The sequence below is a fragment of the Rhincodon typus genome, chromosome 1, assembly GCF_021869965.1.
Source record: "Rhincodon typus isolate 14 chromosome 1, sRhiTyp1.1, whole genome shotgun sequence".
NCBI lineage: Eukaryota > Metazoa > Chordata > Chondrichthyes > Orectolobiformes > Rhincodontidae > Rhincodon > Rhincodon typus.
This window is the reverse complement of record NC_063332.1, coordinates 76,640,712-76,661,048: the sequence shown is the minus strand read 5'-3', so window position 1 is coordinate 76,661,048 and position 20,337 is coordinate 76,640,712. Positions and strand designations below refer to the sequence as shown.

Here is a 20,337-nt window from a genome sequence, read left to right as displayed (position 1 = left end):
GTGTGTGTTTGGAAGATAGATTACCACTTTACTTTGCACAGTTAACTAAAACAGGCTTAAACATTTTTGTGATGAACTTTAATAAAGATTCTTCTCTTTGGACAGACACACCAACCCCCTTAATTCACTTCAGTTCATTCATTCTGGCAATTAATTTATTATTTTCAGAACACAGTGCAAGCCTTGTTTTCAGGCCATTCATAACTTTATAAATCTGCCTTGCACGTGAATATGTGCATCTGTGGACCGTAATAAATTTTGCCACTCAAGCGACTAAGTAGGCTGACACCTTTCTGATTAATAACTGTTGAAAGAATAAGATCAGAAGCAAAATAAATGATCATTTAATAGAGAAAGTAACAAAACAGCCCTTTAACTTACATATTCCATCATGTTATTGGTTTCACATTTCCTTTTGCTCAGTCTCCAGTGCAAGCACAGCTGGAAAAGAAATGGAGAAAAGAAAGAAAAATGACTTCCATTTTATTCCTACATCCAGACAAACCCATTTATCCATCTTTCATATTTTTCTACCAACAAAAGCATCTGTTTCCATACTGTGCAATTCAGACCCCAATGGTCTGAACCCCATGCTAAAGTTGCTCCCTGCGGCACTCACCTTGTGGTATAACCTATTGTTTTCCCATTCTAATAACTTCTCGATCGATCTTCGTGTCTGGAAGACAAATGAGGTAGAATTTTACTCTTGACTGGCTTCTGAAAAACTTTGCAGTGCAGCTGCTTGTATGAATGGAAGAGGCAGAGAGGTGTGGGGACAGTGACTGAATACAGGGTGGTCCTATACCACAGGCTCTGTGTTCTGCCAAAGCACCTTTAGTGTTAAATAGTAACTAAAATGGTGCTCATTTCTCTTGTATACCCCCAGTCCCCGTGCCCAAACCAACAAAGGAGAAATTTATTACCATTATGAAGTAATTAATTTTAATATCACTTTAGTTACTAAGTTAATTCCAAAAATACTGCATGTAACAAAATGTTAGGTGCAGATGTATACAAACAAATAGCAAGATTTATATTGGAAGCATTGTCAAATTCTACATAGTCAGAATATTTAAAAGCATTTGTATATACATATTTGACACAGTATTTCTCAAATGGTGAATCGAAGGGTCTGCTCAACATTAAATTAGTTTTATACATCCTTGAAAAAATCTGTTTCATTGAGGTTTATTGTTTAAAAAAAACTATTATTAGTATCTAATGATTTAGTTTCTAGATCCAGCTAATTGTAAATTGTAAAGAACAATCAGTAATTACTGTAGATTTAATCCAAATGCAGAAAGTTGAGAGCCACATCCATTTTTGAAGTCTGGCACTGCAAATTGTTTACTTGTGTGATATAATTATTTTCCTAAATACAGAGAAATGAAATCATCAGCTGGTGAAATATGTTTTACTATTTGTTTATAGTCTTCTGAAAACACACCCTTTATTTCATGTTGCTTCGTCAGATTTAATTGTGCAAAATGAAAAGAATAGTTTACTGTTCAACTTCTTTAGGGATGCCTATGACTGGAAGCTAGTTCGTGTTTTGTTTGAATCAGAGATTGAACGTGTAACACTGGCAATATTGAGTTTAATGGAGCAAGAGACACAAAGGAATCCCTACTGATTACGCCTTTCATATCACTAACATATATCTATATATCAACGGGAATTGGACTCAGATAGCAGAGAAAAAAAATGTTCTTTTTAAAAAGGAAGGGGGGGGTGCGGGTAAATAAGTGATGAAGCCAGGTGTCAAAATAAGCCTGTATAGCTGCAGGTGCAGAAAAGCCATTAAACATTGCCCCGCAGTTCAACTGCATCACTGATGCAGCTGCTGCTCACAACCCAAAGTACATCACTGTTTAAAAGGATGTCAGAGAACAAAGCAAAAACAGGTATGAGGTACATATTTGTTCTTTTTTGTTCTAACAATTCAAACTTCATAGGTTAGTTAAGTAAAGTTGCAACTTCTCAAAATAAATAACCAGGTAACAGCTATCCCCATGGAAATTTGCAAGGAATAATTTCCTCCTAAAGTCTGAGATTTTAGACAACCCAGTGAAATTGTATTAGTATGGTAACCATTCCTGTTAATTTAGTGAGGCAAGGGTCAAACCTGTAGCAACTTCACCGGAAATTAAAAACTTTGCAAATTTAATGCTAAAATGTGTGAGAAAATTCATTCTTCAAAATGTGAAGTTACATTGTTGAAATAAAATTCCAAAACCTAAAACTGCTACTGATGTTATAAGCCACTTGTTTTAAAGAATGTTACTGCTTGATATCACAACTGGAACATGAAAAATATACAATATACTGATGAAAGTTTTCCATAAACAATGCAAAACACATTGTGCATGTTACAATCAAACAATACATTTAAGTAAACAAGTGAAGCTCCAAAATATCAGTACTTTCAACCTTTAAAAAAAAAACTGAATTACTCAGAACTGTAGAAAATAAAAATCTTGAGACTATAGAAATAAACTGCACCTTAAAAAATTTATCTCCAGTTTAACTTCAATTTGAAGTAAAAAAAACCTAATACAATAAAATCCCTTTTTGAGATTATAGTGTAACTACATTCTCAAGTTATGGTGAGTTTTACTTGGTAAGTCAATAGCATTTTAAGAATTAGAACAGCAGTTTCCTTAAGTGAAAATACCCTTGGGAGAGGTTTAATTTCATAGTTAATGGTTACATCAGTCATCCAGATGTAGTACACTTTCTAGCTGCTAATAATATCCTGAACTACTCATATTTATTACTTGTTACTTGTCAGATACATAACCATAATATAGAAGTAACAGGGTTGAAGTTTTATATTTGGTGAAAAACATTTGTTAGATATATTTTCAAATCTAAAAAAACTTTGTGAAAGCTGCCCAGTGTCATTTGTGAAAAAAACATATGAACCCTCCTTTGCATGTAAGCAACACAGTGGTTTATAGTCCCACCTCTTAATTTCATTTGCTAGTCAGTTTGAAATAAAAAGAAAATAAGTTTGCCGAGTGTAATTAACATTCAGTTCAGTCATTTTGGCCCTTGTCTAGCCCCAAAGCTTTGTTAAAATTTGCCATTCTGAAGGCTTGAGGGAAATCGATTTGATTCTAATGGTACCATGAAAAGAACATGATCTAACTGCTTTCAGCCCTCCGTAAATCTGTACTTGGTCTTTATCACAATGCTACCCCAATTTAAAAAGCACTGAATGTCTCGTCAATGACTTTGTGAAACAGACAAGCAGCGGACATAAAAATTCCAATAGTTGTTTAAGCAGCAAAGTTCATTTGCATCACAGCGAATTTGAAAAGGCCTGACCTCTCAAACCGCCTCTCAGGTCTATGAAGTTGTAGCCTTGACAAGCTTGCATTGACAGAGCTCATTGACTCTGAAAGGCTACTTTATCAATGGAAAAAGACGGACTACGTTCTTCTACTTCAAACTGGCATCTGCCTGCCCACCCGCTGCTAATCCGAAGGTGACACTAATACAAAACTATGGATTTTACTCCCCAATATCCCTTTAGCACTGACATGAAGCACAGGATATGCTTCATTTTTGATTCCCCCCCCCCCCCAATGGTGGCTGGCTGCATTCTACAGTGGTTGTACTTCTTAACAAAAGCAATAGAACTGCTGGGTGTAATCACATTATAGACTAGAACAAAAACTCTGAACACAAGCTGGAAAACTGCTCACCCTCAATACCAGAAGCTGTAGAAATTTCAATGTCAGACTCTCAAAGGAAATTTTACAAATTTCCTAATATTCTACTTCTAGCAAACACAACTGCACTTATTCCAAAAATTTTAAAATTCAATCAGGAAGAAACTGCCAAAAATGTGATGCCTTTTCGTAATCAGCAAATCTGAATATAGTGATGCATTTCTGTACTTTCAAACAATGAAATATTCCTTAAATGCATACACATCACACAATCTTAGTTTTATTTGTAATTTCCTGCTTTATCCATCCTTTCTAAAAGCATTAATTCATTTACAGGAAATACTTCTACAAATATTGGGTAGCCCTCTGGTACTTTTCCAAGTTGTCAGCAGAGTCCAACCTTATTCTACCAGACCACAACACATCTACAAGTTTAAAAGGGGTCATTGAATAGTGAGTGGGTACTAAGGGTTACTTTTAGGTTGGTCTAGTTGAAATCAGAAACCACCCCCTCCCCCAGAGAGGATAACTGGCACTTTGCTTTATGTAGTTGTGTACATTCAGTGAGGTAACAAGGAAGTTCACTTCACCCCATTTAAATACTTTAGCAGTCTCTGAAGTACATCATTAACTCAGACATGGATGTTTGCCGAGTACAAAGGAATTTCACCAACAGCAAATTATTTTCCAAGTACTTCCGATATTTGATAAAGATGGAAAATAAAAAGTTGCAAGCTAACAGCTCATGGTGTTGGGAGATGAAATATTAGCATGGACAGAGGATTAGTTGTATACCATAATGAGGGCTGGTGTAAGGCTCAGTGCTGGGACATCAACTAGTTTCAATCTTTTTCTTTATATTTATTCATGGAATGTGGGCATTATTGGCTGGGCTAGCATTTATTGCCCATCCATGGTTGCCCTTCATGATGGTAGTGGGCTGCCTTCTTCAGCAGCTACAGTCTGTTTGGTGTAGGTAGACCTACAATGCTGTAAGGAAGACAGTTCCAAGATTTTGATTCAGTGACACTTAAGGAACAGTGATACAGTTCCAAAGTCATAACGGTGTTTGGGTTGGAGGGGAACTTGCAGGTGATGGTGTTGTATTTGTTGCCCTAACCTTTTAGATGGCAGTGGTTATGGGTTTGGAGGTACTGTCCAAGGAGCGTCAGTGAATTTCTGTAGGCATCTTGAACATGATGAACCTAGCTGCTGCTGCAGGAGAGGGAGTGAATGTTTGTGAATGTAGTGTCAAGATTCTCCTGAGTATTATTAGAGCTGCACTCATCCAGTCAAGCAAAGAGTGTTCCATCTAACTCTTGACTTGTGTCTTGTGGACGGTAGACAGGCTTTGGAGAATGAGTAGTGGTGATTAGGACATGGTAGTTAGCAGGCAGCTTCCTTACCCATATTTCACCTGATGCCAGAAGATTTTATAGGATCTAGAGTCAATATTAAGATCTGTCAGGCCAACTCCCTCCCGAATGTATACTATTGTACCATCACTTCCGCTGGTACGTCCTAACCTACTGGCTGAACAAGGATGATGTTCCTGTCAGGGACATGGTCATATTCATGAAATCATGTCTTAAAGCCAATGTCAGGCTTTGGCTGAACTAGTCTATGAGACAGCTCTCCCAACTTTAGCACTAGCGGCCAGACATTGACAAGGTGGTCTTTGCAGGGCTAACTTAGATGTCGCTGTTGATACCAGTATCTGTCTGGTTTCATCCAACTGATTTTTTGGGCGTTGATACAACTGAATGGCTTGATAGCAATTAAAGAGTCAACCACATTGCTCTGTTTTTGCCACATGTAGGCCAGATCAAGCAAGTGTGGCAGTTTTTCTTCCGAGGGCTTTTACAACAAATATGACAATGGTTCCATAGCCAACATTAGACTTTTAATACAGATTTTTATTAAATTTAAATTTCACCATCTGCCATAGCGGAATTCCAAGCAGGGTGTTCAGAACATTTTCTGGATCTCTGGATTACTAGTCCAGAAACAACACCTGGGGCCATTTTCGCTGGAGCGTCGGAAGCTGAGGGGTGGCCTTACAGAAGTTTATAAAATCATGAGGGGTCGGGATAGGGCATATAACCATGGTCATTTCCCCAGGGTAGGGGAGTCCACAACTACAGGGCAGAGAGATGAAAGATTTAATTTGGGTCTAAGAGGCAACTTTTTCACAGACATGTATGGAATGAGCTGCCAGAGGAAGTGGTAGAGGTGGGTACAATTACAACATTTAAAAGGCATCTGGATGGGCATATGAATACGAAGGGTTTAGAGGGAGATGGCCTAAATGCTCGAAAATGGTGCTAGATTAATCTAAAGTGTCTGGTTGGCATGGACGGGTTGATTTGAAGAGCCTGTTTCCGTGCTGTACATCTCTATGGCTCTATGATCCCTGTGCCTTTACCCCTCCTTTTTCGAACCCACAGTAATGGTTTGATGAAAGGACTGGGTATTGTGGCCAGGGTTGCTCTTGATACAAAGATAGGTGCATAGGAACTAGGGGCATGGGTGGACATTTTAGCTGACCGGATTTGCTCGGTCATTTCGCACGGTCATTGCTGATCTTCTCTCAGCCGCAGTTCCGCTTTCCTGCCTGTTCCCTGTAGCCCTGTTATCTGTCTATCTATCCTCAAAATTATTCCATGTCGCAGCATCCACTGCATTCTACAATAGTGAAATCCACAGATAAATGACCGTTTAAGAGAATATATTCCTCACCTGTTTTAAGTCTGCCATCCTTTCACCTAAAAGTACTGACCTCTCCATCTAGATTGCCTCACAAGAGAAAACATCCATTCTACATCTATTTTGTCAATCTACTTAGCATCTTATACATCTCAATTAGATATCTAACCTTTCTAAACTCTAGCAAGTATCAGCAAGCAAACAAGTTGCAAGGAAAACAGAGCTTGCAAGAAACCACAAACAAACATAGATCATTGAGCAGGCAAACATTTGCAGATGGAGTATAACGTGAGAAAATGTAAAGTTGTCTACTTTGGAAGGAAGAATAGAATAGCAACATATTACTTAAATGGAGAGGGACAGCTGAATGCTATGGGACCTGGGTGTCCATGAACATGAATCACAAAAAGTCAACATGTAGATATAGCAAGTAATTAGGAAAGCAAATTGAAGATTGGCCTTTATTCTAATGAATATAGAGTGCAAAAGTAAAGGTTTGCCACAGCTGTGCAATGCATTGGTGTGACCGTACCTAAAGTTCTGCCTCCTTATCCGAGACAAATTCATGTATCGGAAGTGGTTTAGAGGACAGGTCAGACTCTTTCCTGGGAGGAAGAATAGCTTTGTGAGGAAAGTTGAGCAGCTGGATTCAAACTTACTGGAGTTTACAAGAATGAAAGAATATCATAATGAAATATAATTTTTGAGGGTGATGGGCTTGGCTTGGTGTGGCAAGATAGATTCGGAGAAAGAGGTTCAACCAGCAGATGGTGTAAAAATAAAGGCTCCCCTATTAAAGGCAGCCGAGAAAGAATCGATCTTCTGAGAAAAAAATTACTTGTTGGAAATCTCTGCTGCAGAGAGCAGTGGACGGTCATTGAATATATTCAAGGCTAGTTAGATTTTTGATCTACAAGGGAGTCAAGAGTTATGGGGAGCAGGGAGGAACATGGAGTTAAGTCACAATCGGATCAGTCATGATCTAATTGAAATGGTGAAACAGGTTAAATGTGCTGAAATGCCTACTCCTGCTTTTATTTGTTATAATCTCAAGTAATTGAATACAAAGGAATGTGAAGTGATACTTGCTACTAAAATATACAAGCAGAGGCAATATAAAATTAAGTAAATAAAACAAAACTGTTGATGCTGGAAATCTGAAACAAAAACAGAAATTGCTGGAGAAACTCAGCAGGTCTGGCAGCATCTGTGGGGAAAAAGCAGAGTTAATGTATCATATCTGGTGAGTCTTCATCAGAATTGAAATTAAGAAAAGAATTTAATATATATACACAAAAGCAGAGGGTGGGAAGCGAGTATGTATGCAAAAATCGTTGAAGGTGGGAGGGCAGGTTAATGATGCTAATAAAGTGTTTAAGAATGGCTGTAGATCCTGGGCTTTATAAGAGCAGCGTCGAGTATAAAAGGCAAGGAGGTTATGGTGATCCTTCATAAATATGGATTTGGCCTCAACTGGGCACCACACTTTAGGAAACGTAGGAAAGGACTGGAGAGAAATGGAGAAAAAAAGTCTCAAAAATGGCTCTGAATAGATTTAGAATGCAGAGGCTTTTCTCCTTGGAAAATTTTGAGAGGCAATTTGATAAACATACTCAAAATCTTGAGGACTCTGAATTGAATAGGTGAGGACAAACTGTTCCTGTTAGTGCAGGAGTCAAGAACATCAGAACAACATTTTAAGTTTACTGGTAAAACCATCAGAGATGATGTGAAGAAAATCATTTCTACAGAGTGTGGTTAGAACTGGAATGCATTGCATGAGAGAGTAATGGAGACAATTTCAAGCTGGGGGTTTGAATCCCCCCATGGGATATGGTGAAACTTAATTCAATAAGCATCTGGAATAAAATAAATCTAGCCCAATAGTAACCGTGCAACTACTGTCAGTGCTGATTAAAAACCCACGTGGTTCACTGAAAATCTACCATCTTTACCCGGGCTGACCTATATATGATTCCAGACCTACTGCAAGGTGGTTGACTCTTAACTAAGGAGACAACAAAAGCTAGCCAACCAGCAACATCCTCATTCAATAACCAAAATAAAAAGCACTATCCTGCTGTTATCAGACTTTTGAACAGACTTCTCATTAAAATTGATCTTTCTCTGCACCTTCTTTGTAACTGTAACACTATATTCTGCTCTATGACCCTGATGTACTTATATATGGTATGATTTGCCCAGACAACACAAAAAACAATATTTTTCACTGTATCTCAGCACATATGACAATAATATCAAAGTAAGTCAAATCCTACTTCAAGCCAGATGATATCAATGGGAATTCAGTTCCCACAAGTAAAGGCATCTGGATGGGTACATGAAATGGAAGGGTTTAAGAGGGATATGAGCCAAAGGGTCTGTACATCTCTATGACTCTATGTCGATGGAAGAAGCAAGCTTAGGACTAAAGATTTGAATAATTAGGCATAACTCAGAAGTTTCATTCAGTGACCTTAAGGAAGGCTCGTGTAGGAAAAAAAAACAAACAAACAATCAATCACAGTTGATAGTTTGGAGGCAAGATTTGTTTTTCAGACAGTATACAGCTAACGTTACTTGGCAAAATATGACTGGGGTGCATTTGACCTCAAATTTACAGGGTTAATGTAATGGCTTTGCATATTAGTAAGGAGCTGCAGCATTTGACAGTATATAGTGCATGCTAAGCAACATTTTATGACAATTTAAACAGTCGGAATGACATCAAAAACAAGCACTTTATTTTTAAGATAGTCTCATGGATGTTGAGCAACCAAAGTTAGAGAAGTACCAGTTAAGTGACCCATAAAGAAATTCAAGTTCCGAGCACTGATACAAGTTATCTTAATGACTTTCTCTATATTTTTACGATGAATTTCATTATAATTTGACACAGCCCAGCAGCCAACCACTTAACAATTTAAAATGAGAGCTTTATTAAATTAAAGAGCTTACTTTTATTGCACATTTCTTTCTTTACAGACTTAGAAAGAATTTGAGTCAGTAACTTCAAGTACTAAAAGCAAAGCAGAAAAGTGAGAGGAAGTTGCTCCCCATGTCCACTGAGAAATTCAGTGAATGAAGAGGCATTGTAATCTCTAATAATGCATCTTCTTTACAACCAGACAGGTGACATAAGGCACTTGCACGTGCGGCCTAATGAATCACTACACTTGATGCCTCAGTGATTTACAGTGAGAAGCAGGTGAAAAGTACAAAACAAAATAGGAAACACTTGATTTTTAAGTCAATGGAGGGAAATGGCATTAAATCACAGCCAAAATAAATGGGATACTGAATTTAAAAGATTATCTCCAGACTCTAAAATGATACCAAAACAAAACTACAAACATTGTTATATAATAGATAATGAAACTGCAGTATTCTTTTAAAATAGTGAAATATTGAAAAGCAAATTCAATACTGCTGTGTTCTAGACACTACGAATGATATTGGTTTGCAAAGTATCCTATTTTTTATTCTGTAAAGTTGTTTCAATACAGATGGCCACAACAATAGTTGTTACTTTTTCTATTTTTATCTATAAATAATAACAGAAAAATGACAATAACACAATCTCTCAATATTTGGTTTCATATCAATCACCAAGATTCATAGCAATGATATTGAAAACAAAGATATGTAAGTTTTTGATGAAAGGTTTATAATCCACTTCGTTGCACATTTCAACCATTGCAATATTTCCTAACATTAGAAATGCAGTTTTAACTTGAGAATTTAATCTGAATGTCTAACTTGTATATGCAAGGACAGCTACCCTATATAATATTGGCATTTACACAAGTTTCTTCTTTCATTAAACACAATTTGTAAAATTGTGTACAGATGGATTTATGGTTTTCAGAATAAAATATCACACTAATGGCCTGGAATGCATGATGGTTCAGCCTTAGCATCAGGGACCCAGGTTCGATCCCACATTTGGGCGACTGTCTGCGGAGTTTGCACATTCTCTGTGTCTGCATGGGTTTCCTCCAGGTCTTCCGGTTTCCTCCCACAGTCCAAAGATGTGCAGTTTAGGTGAATTAGCCATGGCAAATGCAGGGTTACAGGAGTAGGGTACTGGGGATGGGTCTGGATGAGATGCTCTTTGAATGGTCAGTGTAGACTCAATGCCCAAATAACCTGCTTCCACACTGTAGGGATTCGCGGATTATGTTAATAACTTTAAAAATTCTTTCATATGTGGGAATTGCTGGCAAGCCAATATTTTCTACCCTTCCCCAACTGTACTTGAGAAGGAAATGGCAGGCCACTTTTTTGAATTGCTGCAAGGCATTTGGCCTAGATAGACCCACAGTGCTGTTAAGGAGTTCCAAGATTTTGAGCCAGTGACAATGAAGGAACAGCAATATAGTTGTGCATCCATGCACCTGCTACCCTTGTTCTTCTCAGTGGTACAGGTCATGGTGGGTTTAGAAGGTTTTGTTGAATGAGCATTGGAGAGTTTCTGCAATGCACCTTGTAGACTGCTGCCACTGTATTGCTGATGGAGACAGTGAATGTTTAGATTGCTGGGTGAGGTGCCGAGCAAGCAGTCTGTTTGGCTTGAATGGTGTCAAGCTTAGAGTGTCAGGCTTCCGGATGTCAGGAGGCAAGTTCAATCACCTCAGATTTCCTAGCCTCTGACAAAGTCTTGTAGCCACAGTATTTTTATAGTCGATCCAGTTGTGTTGCTAGACATGTTGATAGTAGGAAAATTCAGCAAAGATGACATTACTGAATGTCAAAGAAAGATGATTAAATTTTCTCTTCTTGGAGACAATCGGTCAGGCATTTGTATGGCACTAATGTCACTTGCCACCTTATCAACCCAAGCCCTGAATGTTGTCTAGGTCTAGCTGCTATGGACACACATCTGAGGAGCTGCAGATGGTACTGAACATTACACAATCAGCAACAAACACCTTGACCTTCATCATCGTTTACCCCTTAAATAATGTAAAAGCCATTAAACAAGTTTTTTTTGAGATAACAAGGTGTAGAGCTGGATGAACACAGCAGGCCAAGCAGCATCAGAGGAGCAGGAAAGCGGACGTTTCGGGTCTAGACCCTTCTTCAGAAAAACAAGTTTTTTCTTAAACTTGTCACTATCCCTGCTAAGTTGATACTCCGGCACATTATGCTGCAGAATGGAAAGTTAAATGTTTGTGCCTATATTTATCCAAATTGTGAGGTTTTTGGTCTTAGATATATCTGGAGGGGGCGTATTTTACTGTGAAGGTGACAGTGATGATATTGGACAGGACACCTGGAATTCAGTTAAAAGGTAGCAATGGTTGGTGTATGGTGAAAAAACAAGAGGAAAAACAATCCCCATCCTCAAATTTTTTAATTCGTTCATGAGATGAGGGCATCGCTGCTAGACAGCATTTAGTGCCCATTCCTAATTGCCCAGAAGGTAGTTAAGAGTCAACCACATTGCTGTGGGGTCTGGAGTCGCATTTAGGCCATACCAGGTAAGGATGGCAGTTTACTTCCATCAACGACATTAGTGAACCAGATGGGTTTTTCCGACAATCAACAATGGATTCACAGTCATCATCAGATTCTTATTTCCAGATATTTTATTGAATTCAAATTACACCATCTGCCATGGCAGGATTCGAACCTGGGTCCCAAAATGTTATCTGGGTCTCTGGGTTAATAGTCCAGTGATAATACCACTAGGCCATTGCCTGCCCACAGCTACTTTGCTAGCTGCTTTGTTATCTGCTTCAGGAACATTGGAGCCATGAAGTGAACTGGATTTTGTCTTAACTTTTTTCTTTTTTTTTTTAAATACATATAATTTGTTATATAGGGTGTAGGGTGAATTAAACATTTTTCACTTTTTTTGTGAAAAATACAAGTGTCAATAAATTACTATTCTATTCTATAAAAGTATTCATTCTGCACTAAGAAGCCATTTTAGAAAGGACCAGACTTACATTATTTCAGCCCAAATAAGCTGCTTGCATATTTTAGAAAATAATAGCGATGATTAGCATTAATATAGTCCTTTAGGACTAACAAGTCATACTGTTGAGTAGAAGATGCTTGACATTACATTCAACTGCTGTGTGTACACAGGAAGGAATGATTGATGGATGTGAGCAATAGTTACTATTTGTAAGAATTCCATTAACAAAAACCGAAAGTATCTCTTCCTACCACTCCCACAAGAAAATATCAGTGCCTATGCAAACCTCTATGAAGGTAAAATGCAACAAAGTAATTGAAGGTACTCCTGAAATTTAGGACTTTCTATTTTTACTTCAAATGTCCAGCATCCATTGCATTTTTCTTTCATGAAGGTTATCCTAATTTTCTTTATTAAATGTTAAGTCCAGCATAACTATCCAAGCTCATGCTAAAAATGGAAATAAATGTCAAAAAGTAATTTATTGTTTCATATTAGGCAGATGGTCAGAGTGCCAGTATTATAATGCACATCTAGATCTGAAAATTAAGAAACAGGTTATTGTAGTGCATTTTCTGTTTTGAGAACAATAAAAACAAGTAAATACATTGGGAATAGACAGTAAAACAATAAATGAAAGCTTTCGTATATAATCAGGAACCATACAGGTCTACATAAAGTTTCACATTAATTAATTCACGCTTGGGACACTCCGACCAATTCTACTTCCATCATAAACACTACTTAAATGCTCTGAAAGGGTGAAACAACAAGAATGATGCCAACAGGTACGGGAATGAGCACTTGGCTGACAAAATCCTAGCTGTTAAAAACCAAATAATAAATGTACTTAAAAAGATAGGTTACCTAAGCTAAACACAGAAATTCTTTTGGGAATCCTGCCAACCCATCCAGAGTCAGTGAAACAAGCCTCATTTCTAACTGTCACAAGGATTGGCTTCAAGTTTTTTTTCAGTACTTTCAAAACATGTGGAGGGCTTCAAAAGCTTTAAAAAGCATGAAGAAATTTAAACTTCTCTTTATCACTTCTTCTGAATGTGGAATAGTGAGACACAGCCTTGAGACTTAGGGGTTGGAGACTTCGGTAGCCCAGAAAAGTTGCACTGATGAGAATCAGAAGGAGAAAGAGGGGGAAGCAATGATGCAATATTGAGCAAAAGATCAATGTGGCCAGCTCCAAGGCAGGTAGCACTATGAACAATAACAGCACATATCAGGGTTGAGAGGCAGCTGCTAAAGGGAGGATAAAATAATTCACAGAAAATTGAGATTAAAAAAAATGTAGAGGAAGTGATATGACAGTTTAAAGGACTATGCACTACAAACAGGACTTGGACAGTCAACTTTTTAAAAAGAAAATATTTCGTGGAATGTCAACATCACTGACTAGATCAGTGTTTATTGCATATCCCTAATTGTCCTCAAGGCGTGGTGATTAGCCTGCTGCAGTCCATATGGTGTAGGTACATCCAATGCTGTTAAAAAGATAGTTCCAGGATCACAGCAGCATTTTATGTTTGGTAAAATTATTTATATATTAGCTATTCTAGGAGTCATTAAGAGTTGTAGAAAAGCAACAGCTTCTTCTAGTTATCAAAGCACTTATTGGCAGTGAAATAGAAGTAAGTAATTTACAATGGTACAGCTTCTTGGCTAAGTGTGAATTGCATAATGAATGATGACTGCTAGCCAACATATGTTAATTACTATGCTAAGATAATTAAAACATTTTCAGTCACTGTTTATTTTATTATATTGAGATTGCTCTCAGTCTTTCAGGTGGCAGGATTTTATGAACTGAACCAAATGTTTAAAATAATCCAATGACATTCTCATGCAGGCTAGTTTACACAAAAGTTAATTAACAAACAAATAAAATTGTTCATTAATTAAGTCAATGTATCCTGACAAGCATGTTGTTATATTTCAGGCAAAAGGCACTATCAGAATTTTAGAACAAAACTTCAAAACTTTAAGTAGAGGCTGGTGAATGAAAATCGTTGTGATGTGCATAGTTATCTGATTGAAAGATTAATATCACACATTTGACGATCACATTAAAAACAAATAATGTTCTATTTGGTATCATTCATATTTTAGCTAAAATTATAATCACCATGTATTTGTATTCAAAAAATCAGCATCCAAGAATAATCAATTTTTCAAAACCATCTTTAGCATAATAAAATAAAAAATATTTTAAGGCACAACATAAGAGCATTATAAAACTAAAACTACACTGATCAAGTTTTTGGTCATCTGATCAAAGAGTATAGATTAAGCCCTTTTTTAAACATGTATCTAATTAGAGAGGCAGAGAGATGCAGCAAGGGAATTGCTGAGGTTAGTGTCTAGGCAGCTGAAGCCACAGCCACCAGTCATAGAGTGATTAAAACTGGGGATCTCAAGAGGCCAGAATTGATGAGTACAGAGATCGTGGAACATTGAGGATTGCAGCACATTAAAGTTGGGCGGAGAAATGGCAGATGGAGTTCAATCCAGGCAAATGTGAGGTGATGCATTTTGGAAGATTCAATTCAAGAGCGAACTATATGGTAAATGGAAAAGCCCTGGGGAAAATTGATGCACAGAGAGATCTGGGTGTTCAGGTCCGTTGTACCCTGAAGGTGGCTACGCAGGTGGATAGAGTGGTCAAGAAGGCATATGGCATGCTTTCATTCATCGGACAGCGTATGGAGTACAAGAGTTGGCAGGTCATGTTACAGTTGTACAGGACTTTGGTTCAACCACATTTGGAATACTGCGTACAGTTCTGGTCGCCACATTACCAAAAGGATGTGGATGGTCTGGAGAGGGTGCAGAGGAGATTCACCAGGATGTTGCCTGGTATGGAGGGCGCTAGCTATGAAGAGAGGTTGAGTAGATTTGGATTATTTACATTCGAAAGACGGAGGTTGAGGGGGAACCTGACTGAGGTCTACAAATTCATGAGAGGTATAGACAGGGTGGATAGCAAGAAGCTTTATCCCCCCCAGAGTGGGGGACTCAATTACTAGGGGTCACGATTTCAAGGTGAGAGGGGAAAAGTTTAAGGGAGATATGCGTGGAAAGTTCTTTACGCAGAGGGTCGTGGGTGCCTGGAATGCATTGCCAGCGGAGGTGGTAGAGGCGGGCACGATAGCGTCATTTAAGATGTATCTAAACAGATACATGAATGGGCAGGGAGCAGAGGGATACAGATCCTTGGAAAACAGGCGACAGGTTTAGATAGAGGATCTGGATCAGCGCAGCCTTGGAGGGCCGAAGGGCCTGTTCCTGTGCTGTAATTTTCTTTGTTCTCTTTGTTCTTTGTAAAGGAGATGAAGAGGAGCAAGCCACAGAGGTTTGAAAGCAAAACAGAACTTCAAATCAAGACGCCAATATAAAATCGGTGAGTACAGGAGTGATAGGTGAACGGGAAATGCTGTGAGTTAAGACATGGGCAGAGTTTTGAACAACCTAAAGTTTAAAGATGGTACAATGCGGCAAACCAGATAGGGCAGTGTTGTTACAGTCAACGTCAAGAGGTAAGAAAGGGATGGATGAGAGCTTCAGCAGCAGCTGGGCTGAGACCAGAAAAATTAGGCTATGTCACCAAAGTGGAAATAGACAGTCTTAGCAATGGTGTGAATATGTGATCAGTATCCCAGTTCTTGGACACTTACGACACTAACTTTGCAAAAAAGGCTGATTTGTTCTCAGACTGTCAGGGAGAAGATCGGGTCAGTAGTTAAATAACAAACTTTGGAGTGAGGGTTGAAAATAGTGTTTCAATCTTTGAGATTTTAATTTCTGCTCACCCAGATGTAATCTGATCATTTAGCAACAGTCGAAGAATTGAGAGAGATGGTGCTGAGGTGCAGCTGGGTATCATTTGTGTACATATGAAAACTAACTGTGCCTTTGGATTTTGTTGTTTAGGGGCAGCATGTAGATGAGAAATAGGAGTGAGCCAAGGATAGCTAGCATTAACAGTGTGACAGTTGGAAGAGCAGCCACTGCAAATGATACTGTGGCTGTGATTAAATAGATGAGAATGGAACTAAGAAGAACAGATTCATAACATAAGCACATAAGAACTAGGAGCAGGAGTAGGCCGTCCGGCCCTTCGAGCCTGCTCCGCCATTCAATAAGATCATGGCTGATCTTTTCGTGGACTCAGATCCACTTACCTGCGTTCTCACCGTATCCCTTAATTCCTTTATTGTCCAAAAAAAAAAATCTACCTTCTCTTTAAAAACGTTTACTGAAGTAGCGTCAACTACTTCACTGGGCAAGGAATTCCATAGATTAACAACCCTCTGGGTGAAGAAGTTCCTTCTCAATTCAGTCCTAAATCTGCTCCCTCTAATCTGGAGGCTATGCCCTCTTGTCCTAGCTTCACCTGCCAGTGGAAACATCCTCTCTACTTCTATCTTATCTATTCCCTTCATAATTTTATATGTTTCTATAAGATCCCCCCCTCAATCTTATGAATTCCAATGAATATAATCCCAATCTACTCAGTCTCTCCTCATAAGCCAACCCCCTCAACTCCGGAATCAACCTAGTGAACCTCCTTTGCACCCCCTCCAGTGCCAGTACATCCTTTCTCAGGTAAAGAGACCAAAACTGCACACAGTACTCCAGGTGTGGCCTCACCAGCACCTTGTACAGCTGCAACATAACCTCTCTGCTTTTAATCTCAATCCCTTTAGCAATGAAGGACAAAATTCCATTTGCCTTCCTAATTACTTGTTGTACCTGCAGACCTCTCATCCAGCTAGATTAACAGTTGAAGGGGACTAAAACAAAATGGTGTGGTCAACCACATAAAAAGCTGCAGACAGGTTGAGAAGGGGGGACAGTTTGCCCTTTGTGTCTTTGACAAGGGCTGTTTTAATACCGGGGCAGTGACAAAAATCTGATTGGATGGATTTAAACAATGAGTTCCAGGAAATAGAGGCACAGATTTGGAAATTATAAAACATCCGAAGGACTTGAGTAAAAACAACAAAAAAAAAAGAGGTTGGAAATGGGGCATTAAATGCCAAGAAAAATGCAGTTTAGGGCTTTTCTTTTTTGAAGAATGGTGAAGCCAGAATGACAGGAGAGACGGATAACAGCTAACAAAAGCAGGAACCATTAATAATATTGGTTATCGAGGGCCCAGGCAGAGAGGTTCAGTGGTCAACAGTTTAGTGGGAACAGGATTAATGGAGGTGGGTTTCATGGTCAGGAAGAGCTCAGAGAGGGCCAGGAAGCCCCACAGGGAGAAATTAGATTAAAGTGACAATTCAGGGTCAAAAGACGAAGGAACATTGAGGACATTTGGCCAGATAGACAAGCAAATAAATACATACACTCCTTAAATCAGAACTATTCCAGTTGTGGTTTCACCAATGCCCTGTAAAATTTTAACAAGACTTCCTTACTTTATATTTTATTGTCCATGGCAATAAAAGACAACTTTCCATTTTCTTTTTCTAATTATTTGTTGCACCTGTATACTAACTTGCTACTTCAGATACAAGGATGTCCAGGGTTCTTATGTGCTAGAATCCCTACCTCTGAACCAGCAGGCCTGGGTTCAAGTCCCACTTGCTCCAGAAGTGTGTAATAACATTTCCAAACAGGCTGATCAGAAATTATCTACAAGGACATCCAAATCTCTTTGTACTCCAGCACGGTGCCATTTCTCCCCACTTAAATAATGTACTGCTATGATGTTCTTCTGCCAAAGCAGATAAACTCAGATTTTCCCACATTATACTCCATCTGCCAACTTTTTGTCCACTCATTTAACCTATATCCATTGGCAGATTCTTTGTATCCTCTTCACAACTTTCTTTACTATCTATCTTAATATCATCAACAAATTAAGGTCACAATAGTTGCTCCCTTCATCTAAGTTAATAATATAGATTGCAAATAAACGAGGCACCAGCACAGATTCCTATGGCATTCCGCTAGTTACAGTTTGCCAACCTGAAAATGATCTATTTATACCAACCGTCTTCCATTTGCTAATCAAACATCTATCCATGCCCGTATGTCACCACCGACACAACGAGCTCTCATCTTACATATTAAACTTCAACGTGGTGCCTTATTAAATTGTTTTTCAGAAATAATTGGGAGAACATGGCAATGAAATTCTCTTGCACCTGCAGCACTTTCCCTCCTAGGCAGTAGTCACAGGTTTGGAAGGTACTGACAAAGACGACTTGGCAAATTGCTGTACCACATCCAGCAGATAGTACACAGTGCATCAATAATAGAGGGAATGGAAGTTTAGGATTGCAGATTGGATGTTGACTAGGCAGGCTTCTTGAGTGTTGTTGGAGGTACACTTATCCAACATGTGGGAGAACATTCCATCACAATCCGGACTTCTGCCTTGTCCTGGGTGGAAAGACTTTGGAGAATGAGATGAATGATTCATCATAGAATATCCAGGCTCTCACCTGCATCAAGAGCTTGCCAACATGTTCTGATATTCATGCTTCATTCTTCCAGAAATCTTCATAAAATGTGTAAAATCCTGATTAGGCCACCAAGATGACTAATTTGCCTGACTGAAAACCCCAAATATATTTACATTCATTCTTGATTAAAACAATAACAAAGACAAATGGTCTGACAATTAAGGGTGGAAACAAATATAGACATTGAACAATATTCTGAACATCGAAAGTCCAGGTCACAAAAGTGGTTTAAGATGTCTCACAGTTCCTTTTCACTTCAGGAATGACTACACATTGCTATCTGTAAAGTGACAGTCGTCCTTCACTTCAATAATTAATCCAGTACACCTAGGTATTTACTTGTTAGAATTCTCTCTCTTAAGCTTTCTTGTTTTTTTCTACCTTTACCTTCCTCTCCCCTTGCGATTGAAGAGAAAGAGGTCTTCTATTCACAAGCTCAGGATACCTGTGGCTGCTCTGCGTTTACAGATTTGTAGCAAACTGTAATCCACCGATAGATTAAAGTTAAAGTATGACCTCATTGCTTCAACAGCTAAAAGTGTGCACCACTTGCCTTTTCTATGTTGCAAAATTCTCTTGGTATTTCAGCCTAATAGCAGGCCAACTTCCATTTTGTTTACAGTCAAAACAGGAAGAATATGTGGTTCTCTTACACTTGTTCTTCAGCTGCATTTTTATGGAATCAGTCCAGTTAAGTTGCTGATCGATGGCAGTCTACAGGATGTTACTGGTGGGTGATTAACAGTGGCAATGCTTTGAATGTCAAGTGGATGTGGTTTGATGCTCCTTTGCTGAAGTTGGTCATTACTTGGCACTTGTATGGCACAAAATTTACTTGCCACTTATCAGCTTAAGACATTCTGTAAATCATCTACATGCAGCCACCAATGGTTTCATTATTCGAGGAATTGCAAACAAAATTGCACAGCAAGTAATTACTATCACACTTCTGGCTTTATAATGGAGGAAAAATCATTTGTGAAGCAGCTAAAGATCACTGGGCCGATGGCATCTTAGGAACACTGCAGCACTGTCTTGGGTTGAAAAGAAAAGAATTCAACAACCTCCCCTATCTTTCTTTGTTGTAGTTACAACTGTTGGAGAGCTTTCAAATTCCCATACACGCCAACTATTCTGCTCCCCCTGCCACCAAACTAAATGTTTAGTCTTATGAATTGGTGATTAGTCACAGACTATATTAACAGATCAGAAGGATATTCCTCACAAATGAAGCATTATAATTTTAAATAAAATGTTGTTTATTTAGCAGTGTTATTCATTCATATTGCCTGAAAATAGCTTCCTAAATAAATCAACAAACAGTTGTGTCAAGAGTGCATTATATGCAGTACCACGTCAAAGGTGTTATTGCAGCTGATAAAACTGTTCAATTGGTTTGATTTGAGATAGTACAGCCAGTTACAAATGCATAGACTTAACACTTTTTATAGAACTAGCAATCTAAGGAATTTGTGAAAAAGAATCAATTTTTTTATTCTCATGTATGACCTTTAACATAAGCTTTTTTTTTTAAACTGCT

General features: G+C 38.4%; 1 protein-coding gene across 1 annotated transcript in view; it reads right to left on the bottom strand.

Annotated features, from left to right (window-relative positions):
- The window catches only part of LOC109917637 (cysteine-rich hydrophobic domain-containing protein 2), an 87,745-nt gene that overhangs the window by 11,447 nt on the left and 55,961 nt on the right, over window positions 1–20,337 (bottom strand). The window contains exons 4-5 of the mRNA XM_048601818.1: window positions 620–676; window positions 382–441 (exon numbers count right to left, since the gene is read on the bottom strand). Coding sequence (XP_048457775.1) covers window positions 382–441; window positions 620–676 — 117 coding nt within the window. The remainder of the gene's footprint in view (window positions 1–381; window positions 442–619; window positions 677–20,337) is intronic.